The sequence below is a fragment of the Ictidomys tridecemlineatus genome, chromosome 2, assembly GCF_052094955.1.
Source record: "Ictidomys tridecemlineatus isolate mIctTri1 chromosome 2, mIctTri1.hap1, whole genome shotgun sequence".
In the NCBI taxonomy this organism is placed as follows: Eukaryota; Metazoa; Chordata; class Mammalia; order Rodentia; family Sciuridae; genus Ictidomys; species Ictidomys tridecemlineatus.
In genome coordinates, this window is record NC_135478.1 from 207,652,151 (window position 1) to 207,666,241 (window position 14,091).

Below are 14,091 nucleotides of genomic sequence, written 5' to 3' on the forward strand. Positions count from 1 at the left end.
TCCTTCAGTCTGATTTTATCAGCTTTTCATCTTATAGTGATTCCTCGTAGTATTAGTCTTGCTTTCTTTTCTTTTCTTTTTTTTTTTAACGTGTGTAAAAGCTTTTTTTTTCCCTTGCTTTCTTTTGATTATGGATTTTTTTAATGGCTTTGTGTTATTAATGAGATGTTGGAAGCTGAGTTTGCTTGCAGTGTGTTTAGCTACCACCTTGATCCACTCAGTGACTCTGGATGTTGTCTTTATGGTGAAGTAAACGTACTAAAAGAAGAAAAAAAAATTTGAAAACTTCCAAAAAATATTGATGAAATAATTGAAGAAATTATGTTTTTTATTTTGATGAAGATTGCAAGCAATCACAAATACACTTTGGCAGTTTGAATGCATAAAATGAAAACTTTCATGAACAAAAGTTAAGACTAGGAATGTATATGAAATTTAACAGGCATGTGTTTCTTAAAAAAAAAAAAAGAGTAAATACACGTTTGTTAGTGCTAACCTGCTATTTGCTGGTTTACCTTTTTTCCTGCTTTTTGAGAAAGAAGAAAGGTGGGTTCCGAAGTTAGTGTGCACCTTGCCTGAATAACCTCCATAGAGACAACTTTAGAACTTGCCCATGACGGTCATGTTGGTTGTGAGAGAGAAATATGCCAAAAGTGTTTGAAAGAAACTCTGAGAAAACATTTAAAAAAGGATCTTTTTTTTTTTTTTTCTTTGCAGTGCTGGAGATTGAACTCAGGGTCTTGCACATGCTGGGCAAGAGTTCTACCACTGAGCTACACCCAGCCCAAAAAAGGATCTTTGATTACAGCTTTGGTTCATTAATTTTCAGTGTCATTTCCTCAGTGGTATTCTAAAGTAGTTTTAGATTTCAAATGGCAAATAAAATAATATATTATAAAGCTTTCAGGTAACACATAAGGCGATGATTATCCCAACCCAATCATAACCACTATTAACACTTTTTTGTATGTTTCTTTCCAGTATTTTTTAAATCATACTTTAAAAAAATTACAGTAGTGTTGTATTGTTTTTCTTCTAGTCCAAAATAATGCCTATTCAGTGAGAGAGCTTAGAAAATAAAGACTAGCACAAAGGGGAAAAAATAGAAATCATTCCTAATAACCACCCAAAGATAACCACAATTAAAATTTGATGTATATTCTTCCAGTACTTTTTTTATAAATATACACACTTTTTTTCTGTACTAAAATATCACACTCTAATACAATTTTATAACTTGTTCATTTGCAATAGATTGTGAATGTCTTGTCATGTTAATAAACAGACATATATACTATTTTTAAGTGGTGTATAGAATATGAACATATTTAAGTATGTTTATTTAGCATACTTACGTAACCATCTCCCTATCATTGGACATTGAAAGTGTTTCTAATTTGTTACCATTATAAGTAATACCATAGTTAATATCTTTGTCCATACATCTTTCTATGCATCTATGATTGTTTCTTTAGGAATAGATTCCTAGAAGTGGAATAGCTGGGTCAAAGGGTATGTACATTTTAACACTTTTGATACATAAAATGTCAAATTTTAAGCTGATCACTTGTTAATAATCTGTCTTGTATTGCTACCTAATTGTTTTATGTGTGTCTTGTCTCCCTGATTAGAACATAAGCTTCTAGAGGGTAAGGGAAGTTTCTTACAGTGTGGCTTACAGTGTTGGATTCAGAAGCCATCAACACATATCTTATTGATTGAAAGCAGTGTTTCTCCAGACTTTTGGATGTCATAAACTTATAAACTCAAACATATATTTATTTATTTTAAAGTAGATATAACCTTGCAAGTATTCTATTTTTCTAAGAAAGAGTATTAAAAAACAAAACCAATTACCATTTTATGTCACTATTATCCCATAAAATACAAAATATTGAATAAGAAAAAGTTTCAGATCTGTGAGAAATGGATAGGACTTAAAGCAACATTTTAGCTTTTTGAAAAACTTATTTCCTTGTCCATATTTTTCTCATTTTATGTTGGTTTGGGGATCTTCATCTTAGCCTAGTGGTAGACTGTAGACCAACATTTGGGAACCACTGATTTAAAGATTTAGAGAATTAAAAGATAAACCCTTTGAAAGATAAGTAAGTCTCCCCTTTACCCACAAATCCATTTCTCCACAATATTAAGGGCTTGTATGCAGGTAATGGCATTTCATTACACAGAATTTGTGTATCTCCATGTATAAATTCTTTAGTAAGCAAACTAGACCTCACTGATGGACATTGAAATATACCTCCAATTGCCAAAAACAAAGACTATTCTTTTTCTAGGGAATTTGAGACAGGGTAAGTGTGGTATAGTACAAGAAGGCAGGTTTTAGACTCAGAATGCCTAGGTTTGAGTTGTGATTCTGGCATTCATTTACTTAATTTTTCTTTGGCTTTCTTACTTATAAAATGATGATAATATCTTGCTCAGAGTGTTTTGACAGTTTCCGTTACAGCATTTACTTGATTATAATGTTGTTATTTGCTTATACATCTGCCTTCCTCACCAGAGCCTATGCTCTTAAGGGTAGGAGTCATATCCATCTTTTGCAACCCTGGATTGTAGCACAGGGATCTAGGCTTAGCAGGTGCTTGATAAAATGACTATTGAATCAGTACAGAATTGTTGTGAGAATTATATGAGGAAATATATGTGAAAGTTCTTTTTAGCTTTATTCACGATACAAACATTAATTGTTGTTATTGTCAGTAAGAGCTATCTTTGGGAGCTCTCAACTTTGGGAAGAGAGAAAAATCACCCCATTTAATAGTTTCATAAATGCATTGCATTTTTTTCTGTTCTATAAAAAACAAGTTTTAATTGGGGTTAATAACAAGCTAATGCGTTTCCTGAGAAGGCAGATGAACTTCCTCCACTCCCTGGAAATGCCAAGATAGTAAATGTTTGTTCTGTTTGGTTGCTATCATATAATTTTAATTATAAGATCAACTTACTTTGTGCTTAAAAGATGGTGACCATCGATTTATAACTAATAAAATAAGGGTACCGAGCCGTGAAGACAACAGGAGCCTATGTTATGCCCAGTTAGTGTGGGGTAGGGCTCCTTTTTTGACATTCACTGACTTAGAAAAATATGTTGTTTCTAATCTGTTTGCAAAGCTTCTGGTAAATTTTTGCCACAAGATGGCATTGGTGATTACTGAGTGCACGTACTAACTGAACCAATCCCCCAGAAAGGTGCACACAATTGTTTACATTCTTGTGGGGATAAGAGTTTAAAATTTTCATCACTGCTTATATATTAATTTAATTTTGACTTCCAAAACAGAATTAAATGCTACTGTACATCACTTTCTTTCTGTATTCAAGTATTGTTTTGTTTCCTGTTTTTCTGTCTTTATAACTACAGTAACTGTATTATTTGCCATGTGTTGTATGTGTCTGACTTATTGCTGATAATTGTGGTAACAGGTAAGAAGAAAATACGATGGGACCCAGTTAGGAGGCGCTTCATTCAGTCCTGTCCCATCATAAGGATCCCTAACAGGTTTTTGAGAGGTGGGTGATAACTAGCAAGAGATCTGTGCTTCATATGGGTTAAAGGGGACTTTGAATGAATTTTCTAAATCCAAAACTGTTTTCTTAAAAAATTGTCTTGAATAGCTAAATTTGAAGTAAGACAAGTCTAGAACTTAGTTTTAAACCTGTGCTTCATATTGTTCACTGTTGGAACTGTAATTATAAGTTTTGAGAAGTTAGAATCTCTTAATGTATATTAGATGGTAGAAATAAATCATCTCATTGATTGATATCAGTGGTGTTCCACTGTAACTATATTAGAACTTTGAGTAAATAATCCATAAAATATGAATGTAGGAACAATTTTATAGATATGATTCCAAGGAAAAAATAAAAGATTAATTTATGTGATAGTATAAAATATCCCTTTTATGTTAGATCCCATCAATAAAAAGATAAGGGGGAAATATTTGTATCAAATAGTTAATATCATGAGTATATAAAGAGTTCTTATAAATCAATGTTAAAAGCAAATGCCCACAAGAAAAATAGGTAAAGAAATGTGAATAATTAATTCATAAAAAAGAAATGCCAATATATATTGATATATATCAATATATATATTTATTTTCACTGTTGTAAACGTGACAACTAAAAAAATAAGATGTTTTTATTTGCTAGGGTTGGCATACACTAATTATATGGGAAAACAAAGCTCAGATGGAAGAAGTATAAATTTTATGCAGCCTTTCTGGATTCAGTTTGGCAAAATGTATCAGAAACCTTAAAAATGTTTATACCCTTTGACTTGCAGTTCTTAGATTTACACATGTCACATTCCTTTTACTTTTTATTTTTTCCACCAAAATGTATCCAATAATTATGGAAAAAAAATCTGGGGAGTTGGGGTTGTGGCTCAGGGGTAGAGCATACACCTAACAGGTGTGAGGCACTGGGTTCCATCCTCAGTACCACGTAAAAATAAAATAAAGGGCTGAGGTTGTGGCTCAGTGGTAGATTACTTGCCTAGCATATGTGAGGCACTGGGTTTGATTCTCAGCACTGCATATAACTTAATAAAAAATAAAGGTCCATTGACAACTAAAAAAATTTTTTAAAAAATAAAATAAAAGTATTATCCACCTACAACTAAAAAGTATATTTAATTTTTCTTTTTTTAAAAAAGAAAGAAAATCTCAGGACTGAAAATTCTAGTTCACACTGTTTTTCCAGATATAACAAATTGTCAGACAAGCATGTTGTAATTTAGACTTCATTAAATTATTTATAAACCAGTATATCTAATTTTAACTGAAGAGATTAAAACAAAAACCTAAGAAAAAATCCTGCAGCTGCTATAGAAGTTTCTATATCTAGTGCCTAACCTATTTTTAGCAGCCAAGCTCCAGAGCATGAAAAGAATAAAACCAGGCCTAAATGGATCAAGATATGATTAAATAGTGTAGCATGCCACATTTTAGAGTAAAATAATGTTATTGATAAAAATTAAGAGGTAATTTTAGCAGCATGTGATAGAAAAACCATTGTATACTTGTGGCCAAGCAGGCATCTAATTCTATAAAATATTTTTTTAATTTATAAATTGGAATGCTAATTTATTGATTCACAGTGCGAAATCTAACTTGGGCTGAATGAAGCATAAATTAAACTTTATTATTTAAATATATTATTTATGTTTAATCTTATTATTATAATTATGCTTACTAAATATAAGCATAATCAGTTTAATTAGGATATAGAATTCAGTATAATAATATAAAAACATAAACATAAAAAAAGGGGATAGCGAAATCACTGTTATATTCGGATGGTGGGATTTTATTTTGTATAGTCTCTGTTTTTCCAATTTTTTAATCATGGAAAAAAAGATTGCACAGGTAAGTTTCATATTTTTGGTTATTTGTAATCCCTAAATGCAAACAATGGCTGAGAAAGCTGGTCTTAGACAGTTCTGAGAAGAGTGAGGAGTAGTAAACAGCAGTAGCAGTCAAGATCATCAAGGACCTCCTTTAAATCAGTGGCCTTGTCTTAGTGCTCACTTTCTTTGAGCTGTTTGTAGTATTTGATGCTATGAACCAACTGCACTTTCTTAAATTTTTCTCTTCTTTTGGGTTGCATTGCTATAGGGTCCTAGATGTTTTCTTCTACCCTTTGGTTATTCATTCTGTTTCCTGCACTAGCTTCTTTCTTCCTGCCCACTGAAGGTGGGTATTGGCTCCGTGTTCTGTCCTTTCCATGATCTCCTTTGGTTGTCTCATCAACTTCCTCAGGTTTAACTATCTTCATTTGTTCATTTGTTCATTCTTTCGTTCTTTCTCAGTTGCTTCCTGTATGTCAGGCACTGTCGTAGCTTGATGATGTATAGACGTAGAGAATCAGGTAAACAGACAATTACAAAGGAATTTGAGCATAATTCTTTGTGATAAGTATTGCAGTGAGGCATTGTGGCAAAAGGGTACACAGAAGAGGTTCCTGGCCCAGCTTCAGGGGAGGAGGCGGAGAAAGGAGTGGCCCTCAGGATAACTTTTCAGAATGATTGTGCTTATAGACTGGGTGTTAGCAAGGAAAGGTTGGAGTGTTCCTAACCACTGGGACCAGCAAGTTGCTTGAGTAAAGGCATTTACTCAATTAGCATAGTAGGAAAGGGGTGGGCAGAAGCTGGAGAGGGCCTGGCTCTAGTGAACACCAGTCAAGGAAAGTTCACGATCAGATTTGTTTCTTTAGCCAGAAGAGAGATTTAATTGAAAGCCCAGTTACAAAATTATCACAGTTATCAAGGTGAGAAATGACAAAGACTGATTTAAGGTAGTTATAGTAGGAATGGAGGGTAGGGGATTGATTTTGGGGGGTGAATTAGATAAGATTTAGTGATTAATTGAAGAGGAGGGAAGAATCAAAAAAGACACCATAGTGTCTTCACTAGGTGTTATGTAGGTAGACAAGGGGGTCAGGGTTAGGAAACACATGATAATTCAGGTTCATCTCTGCAAACTAACAGTAGTTTATCATTTAAACATTTAGTTTAAAAGTTTTTTGTTTTTCCCAGAAAAACCTCTTTGGTAGGCCCATTTCCACTTTGATTCTCTAACACTTAGTCTTAAGGATTATTTCCAGGGAAACTTCCCTGGCAAACCTGACCCCTCTTTGTTCTTGTGGTACCCTGTGTACCTACCTGTATTAACATTTATCTCATGGAATTATAGTTATTTCTTGTCTGGGTCTCCCATTAGACTGTAAGCTCTGTAAGGGCAGGGACGGTGGGACAGTGCCTCTCATTTCTTTATCTCTAGTTTGTAGCATAGTGCATGTGTGTTTGAGTTGAATTATTTAAAAGGCTGCTGTCAGGGCATAGGATGGGTCTAAAATTTTAGTATGTTCTCAACTTCTCTCTGGTGGTTGTAACAGTGAACTAATGAACTGCTAAGAATATGAAAATGCTATTGTTTAATTTTTCATTAGGTTTTTTTCTTTTTAACTTATCTACACTTTGGAAATAGCCACTTTTAAGCCTCTCATTTTGGGAATCCTTTACCTTACTTCTTTTGGTGATTGAAGAGTTTCATTTGGCCTACTTTCTGTCACTAAATTTCTTCACTAGATCCCGCATCTTCTCAAAATATATTTCTACCATTAAAAGTGAACAGTTCTGATGGAGTAAAAATGGTGTGTTTCCATCATGAAATAATGAACTGAAAGTACCCATTTACCTCCTCTACTTCTTAGGTATCACTAAAAATGGCAAAACAAATATAAAACAATGAATAAATCACAATTATATTAAACAAAAGTGGGGGGGCTTTAAAGCCAGATTATTTGTGTCTGAATCCAGGCTCTGCTGTTTGCCAATTGTGTGACGTTGGGCAAATTGCTTATTCTTATTTTTTTATTGCCTCCGTTTTCTTATCTATAAAATTAGGATGATGATAGGTGATGATAATAGTTTGTATCTCTTAAAATTATGAAAATCAAGAGAAATAATGTATATAAAACACTTGGAATTTTTTACATTTAGCAAATGTGGAATTGATGTTAGCTGCTATCATTATTTTTATTGTTATAATACCAGGAATTTGGGGGTTAAGGCTGTGGCTCAGTGGTAGAGCACTTGCCTCACACATGTGAAGCACTGGGTTCGATCCTCAGCACCACATAAAAAATAAATGAATGAATAAAGATATTGTGTCCATCTGCAGCTAAAAAAATTTTTTTTTAAATAATACCAGGAATTTTAAGGAATTTCCGGGTAATCAAAAGTAATTGGAATTATTTTGATTAGGAAAACAGCACCAAATAAAATGCAATCCAAAATAGATTCTCCTGCTGCATGATGAAGTCAGAGAATCTCTTAGTAGGTCTCTTTCCCTAAACTCTAAACATAAAGTTAACAAGTTTAAGAAGAGGGATCAGGTTTGGGGATGATAAAACAATAGGGTAAATAAGTAAAGAACTGTCTACAAAACAGCTGCTTCTCCTACTTCCTCTCTCCCTCCTTTGCTATGAAAGAGCTCTAGCGATGGCATTGGTTCCTAAGATGAGGCGTAAGAACAGCTTTTCAAGCAAAGAAGGGGGTTTACCTTGAGGTGGGTTGAGGGTAGACATTCTAAGCAGGATCTGGAACTAGAAAAAGTGCACAACACAGATCTTTAAATAATGAACTTCCACCATAGATTGGGTGAGAAGGGTGGGACCGTACAATATAAATACAGTCTACCTTATTTTGGCAGCAAAAAGGAAAACTGCTTTCTTTTTCTAAACTTCTAAAGGGAAACCTGTCTGTTCACATACTGCTTACCTGCAGAGACCCACAAAAATTTCATTTGCATGTTTTGAAGACAGATAAACATAGCTGTTGAGAAAAAATGCTTATTTCTTATAAGTACTAAGTAGTATATGGTCCTTTCATTTATTAATATGAATAGGTGATCAAGGCTCACCAGAACTTTGGAGGAAAACTAAATTTGGAAGAGGGTGACTAAGATGAACAATTACAACAACCACCTCATGGTACTGTGATGATAATATGATAGTAGAATGTAACTTTAGGAAATCCTAATCACAAAAGATATCCTCACAGAGCCAAGAAGTGAATTGCATCTGTAAATAAAAAGTCAGCTGTTGGGAACTTGGATTGTGGCTCAGTGGCAAAGCGCTTGGCTGGTGCCTGTGAGGCACTGGGTTTGATCCTCAGCACCACATAAAAATAAATAGATAAAATAAAGGTATTGTGTGCATCTACAACATATATATATAAAAGTCAACTGCCATAGATAAGAAGTAAAAGCTGGATGCACTGGTATGTGTGCCTGTGGTCCTAACTACTTGGAAGCCTGAGGCAGGAGGATCACTTGAGCCCCAGAGTTCAAGGCCAGACTGGGCAACGTAGTAAGATCCCATCTCAAACAAAATAGAACAGTTAGTTCTGTATTGAAAAACTGAAATATTTTATTGCTGAAATAAAAATTAGAAGTTAAATAATAGTCATGCTTAAATCCAGTCATTTTCATGAAATTAAAATAAAATATGCAGACCATAAAGTAAGAAAACCAATACATGAGGAAATTTCATGCTTTAAGGATAGATCTAAATGATAATAATCCATTTCATAGGAAATTGAAAGTAAAGATCAGACTCTTGAAGGAAGAAAATACAGAAAAAATATTTTCCTATACTAAAGAAAGACTGAGTTTTCAAGTATGAAGGTTGTACCAAAGTCCAAGCTGGAAAATACAAGAACAAACCAACAAAAAGCACCGTTCTGTATGTTACTGAACTGCTTATGATTCCAGAGGTAGAAAACAAGTTACATAGAAAGATAATCAGACTGGCATTGGTTTTCTTACCTACAGTATCAACTGCTAAAAGATAAGTATCTTAAGTGTTCTAAGTGGAAATTATTTAGGAGATCAATTTTTTACCTAGCCTCACTAATATTTTAGTGCAGGTCAGATCAAAGTAAATAAGAACTCTGAAAGTTTATGACATATACACATTTTGGGAAAAAAATATTTGAAGAGATACAGTAAAGTGAAAAAAAGATGTGGATATAAATAGCACTAGTGGGTATTAAAACAGTACAATTTAGAATTGCATCTGAATAAAGATACCATGAAGCCTAGTACAATAGTTAAAGAGATATCTAAGAATATAGAGGAATAATACAAATGTGTGTGTGTGTGTGTGTGTGTGTGTGTGAGAGAGAGAGAGAGAGAGAGAGAGAGAGAGAGAGAGAGAGAGAGAATATATATGATATTTTGTAACTAAAACAAATTTGGATTATCAATATTAAAGATCTTATACTTGGGGCTGGGGTTGTGGTTCAGCAGTAGAGTGTTTGCCTGACACGTGTAAGGCACTGGGTTCGATCCTCAGCACCACATAAAAATAAATAAAGTAAAAGTATTTTGTCCATCTACAACTAAAAGAATATTTTCTAAAAAAAGATCTTAGACTTTTGGTTTTAAAATATACAAATGGGGCTGGGATTGTAGCTTGGTGGTAGAGCTCTTGCCTAGCACATGTGAGGCACTGGGTTTGATCTTCAGCACTACATAAAAATAAATAAAGGAATTGTGTCCATGTATAACTTTAAAAGTTTTTAAATAAATAGATAAATATACAAGTGTAATATCTACTTATTAAAATTTCAAATAATATGGAAAGAGGGTAAAAGCAGGCATCCTTATTGCAAGTATGTGCGCGCGCACACACACACACACAGACACACACACACACACACAATGAATTTGTACAAATCAGTGGGAAAAAAAAAAAAACTCTTAAGAATACCGAAGAGATTTGAGCAGACAGTTACCCAAAAGGAAAAATCTAAAAGGCCAATAAAAAGACTGCCATGACAATAACAGGTATTGGCATGGGTGTAGAGCAGCAGGAGTAGAACAGCAGGAATTCTCACATGCTACTGCTGGGTGTATAAATTCATACAACCATATTGACCTTATCAAGTAAAATACAGATTTCCATTAAGATTCAATTCTATTTCTAGGTTAATAGCTAAGAGAAATGTGGGCCTATGTACCTGAAAATATGTACAAAAATGTTTATAGCAACATTATAAGCCAAAAACTTAAAATTATCCAAATGTCCATTCACAAAACTTAGACTGAAAAAGTAAATTGTAAAAGATATTCATATTAAGAAATAATATTTGCAATGGAAATTAACAGACCATCTATACTATTCTTAACATTGATGAATCTCAAAAAATTGTGTACCAGGCCTGGTGGTGCTCACCTACAATTTCAGCAACTCAGGAGGCTGAGGCAGGAGGATTGAAAATTTCAGGCCAGCCTCAGCAACTTAGTAAGACCCTGTATCAAAACAAGAAATAAAAGATCTAAGGATATACTCAGTAACGCATCCCTGGGTTCAATCCCTGGTACCCAAATCCCCAAACCCCATAATCACAAATTTAAAAACCCAAAAGAATACATATTCTATCATTCCATTCAAATACACTTCAAAACAAGGCCAAAATAAGAAGTATTATTTAGAGATGCATATCTAGGTTGAATAAAGCTATAAGGAGCTTGACACAGTGATATATGCCTGTAATTCCAGCTACTCAGAAGGCTGAGGCACGAAGATAAAGGGCCAGTTATGGCAATTTAGAAAGATCCTGTATCAAAATGAAAGAGAAAAGGGGCTGGGGATGCAGTTCAGTGGTAGAATCACCAGCACCCCCCTCCCCCCCCACACACAAAGTTTTATGATAAAAATCTCCTTTAAAAGTTACCTCCAGGGCTGGGGATGTGGCTCAAGCGGTAATGCGCTCGCCTGGCATGCGCGGGGCACTGGGTTCAATCCTTAGCACCACATAAAATAAAAAATAAAGATGTTGTGTCCACCGAAAACTGAAAAATAGATATTAAAAAATTCTCTCTCTCTTAAAAAAGTTACCTCTAGTAGTGAAGGGGGTGAGTCAGTGAGTGTTCATATCAAGAAGGGCAGGCAAGGGGTTCCAGGTGCTGTCAGTAGTCTGTTTCTTGATCTCAAGGATGTTTACATGTTCCCTTTTTAGTGATTTATTAAACTCTACATTTATGTGTTTTTCTATTTCTTGACCTAAGTGATGATTACATGTTCCTTTTTAAATAATATGTTAAATACTACATTTATATATATGTACATTTCTATTCATGTGTTATATTTCACAGTAAAAAGGAACTAAATAATAAAAGCAAGGTCTTTTTCCTGTGCGCACAACTTACTCCCCTTTTCAGAGGTAACCACCATTAATAGGCCTGTTTCTTTGCAGACATGGTTTATTCTAAACGTTAATAGAAAATAAAACTTTTGTCTTCCAGAATGCATTAAGATACATATAAGATGTCAAGGATACATTTAAATAAAAAATAAATAAAAATCAAATGGAGTTTATCTGTGGATTATATTTAAAGGAAAAAGTGTGATTTTTCTGATATCAAAAAGGCATTTAATTAAGTTTGATATTCTGTGTTCATTGTTGAAATAAAGCTAGGCCCTTATATATGCACTCTTCAAAACAAATTTTATTTTTATTATATATATATATATATGTATGTGTATATATATATATATGCATACATTATATATATGATACAATACCTTTATTTTATTTATTTACTTTTATGTGGTGCTGAGAATCAACCCAGAGCTTCACATGTGCTAGGCAAGTGCTGTATCACTGAGCTACAACCACAGCACCAAATTTTATTTTATTTATTTTTATTTTTATTTTAAAATATTTTTTAGTTGTAGATGGACACAATTCCTTTCTTTCTTTCTTTCTTTCTTTCTTTCTTTCTTTCTTTCTTTCTTTCTTTCTTTCTTTCTTTCTTTCTTTCTTTCTTTCTTTATTTAATGTGATGCTGAGAATGGAACCCAGTGCCTCACACATGCTAGGCAAGTGCTCTACCATTGAGCCACAACCCCAGCAAAATTTTATTTTTTAAATAACCATACCCTTGGTCTGGCATGGTGGCACACACCTATAATCTAGCTACTGGGGAGCCTAAGGGGGGAGGACCACAAGTTTAAGACCAGCCTCAGCAATGTAAGATCCTGTCTCAAAATAAAAAGAACTGAGGATGTAGCTTACTGGTAAAGTGCCTCTGGATTTAATCCTATGTATGTGTATATAAATTAATTATAAATTGATAATTTAAAATCAGTTTATACATATGTTTGTAAATTGATAAAAATGCTGGGGATGTAGTTCAGTGGTAGACCACTTGCCCTAGCATACATGAGACCCTGGGATCAATCCTCAGTTCTGCAGACAATAACAACAACAAAACAAACATACCTTTTCTGGTAAGGAAAAAAATTCATAGTTATTTAGGTATTGAAAAAAAATATTGTATTGTTAACATGTTTATAAGAAACCAATAGCCAACATCATATCTAACAGTGAAACCTGCCAATATCTATCCTCATTTGAAAAAAGAGACAGAAATGCTCATTGTCATCTCCACTATTCAGCTAGAGGTTTCAGCTAAAATAACAGAAGAAACCAAAAGGGGAAAAAAAAGTAAAAAGGTCCATATATTGGAGAGAAAGGGCTGAAAATCATGATTAATAGTAATCTGATTTGATTTTCTACCTATAAAATTTGAGATAATTAATGATTGCCACTAGAGTTCAGAAAATAAAACATTTTTAATTAATTAATTAATTTATTTTTTTTAAAGAGAGAGTGAGAGGGGGGACAGAGAGAGAGAGAGAGAATTTTAACCTTTATTTTTTCTTAGTTCTCGGCGGACACAACATCTTTGTTGGTATGTGGTGCTGCTGAGGATCGAACCCGGGTCGCACGCATGCTAGGCGAGCGCGCTACCGCTTGAGCCACATCTCCAGCCCCTTTAATTTAATTTTTATTCCATAAATTGTAATAAAAATTACAATTTCAAAATGGAAGAAAGATCAGTGGAGTAGAGAAAAAGGTGGTTGAGGGGGAGGGAGGATGGATGGGATATGGAAGAAGAGTGGAATAAATCTGACCTAACTTGCCTGTGTACATATATGAATATACCACTGTGAATCTCACCATTATGTATATCACTAAGTTTTTAAAAATAGTAAATAGCAGAAGGATCCATAGAGTAGAGGGAAGGGGATGGGGTGGGAGGAGGGAAGTAGTACTAGGGACTGAATTAGAGCAAATGATATTCCATGCTTTTATAATTTAGGTCAAAATGAATTCTAATGTTATATATAACTAAAAAGAACCAATAAAAAACTGCAAGAATCATAAAAAATTTCTGTATCCTTCATCCAGACTTCCCAAATGTTAACATTTTATCTCATTTGCTTTATCCTGTTCCTTCTTTCCCCTTATGCATAACTCATAGGAACATAAACAGGCATATATGTATTGTTTTTCTGTTTAAGCTATTTGGGAGTGAGCTGCAGTTTCTTAGGCTTTGTCTTCATGTGTGTGTGTGTGTGTGTGTGTGTGTGTGTGTGTATGATTGGGGGTTGAACCCAGGGTCTCAAGCATGCTAGGCAAGCACTCTACCACTGAGCTGTATCTCCAGCCTTTTCTTTCTTCCTTCCTATTTTTTCCTCTCTCCTTCT

At 34.0% G+C, this 14,091-nt stretch overlaps 1 protein-coding gene across 4 annotated transcripts in view; it reads left to right on the top strand.

The window, feature by feature from the left end:
- The window catches only part of Klhdc10 (kelch domain containing 10), a 60,294-nt gene that overhangs the window by 23,622 nt on the left and 22,581 nt on the right, over positions 1-14,091 (top strand). For 2 of the 4 annotated variants that reach the window (XM_013361075.4, XM_078040536.1), the window contains exon 2: positions 3,448-3,534. The exons of the other annotated variants lie outside the window; for them this stretch is intronic. In XM_013361075.4, the coding sequence (XP_013216529.2) occupies positions 3,448-3,534 (87 nt within the window). The remainder of the gene's footprint in view (positions 1-3,447; positions 3,535-14,091) is intronic. 4 annotated transcript variants of the gene reach the window in all.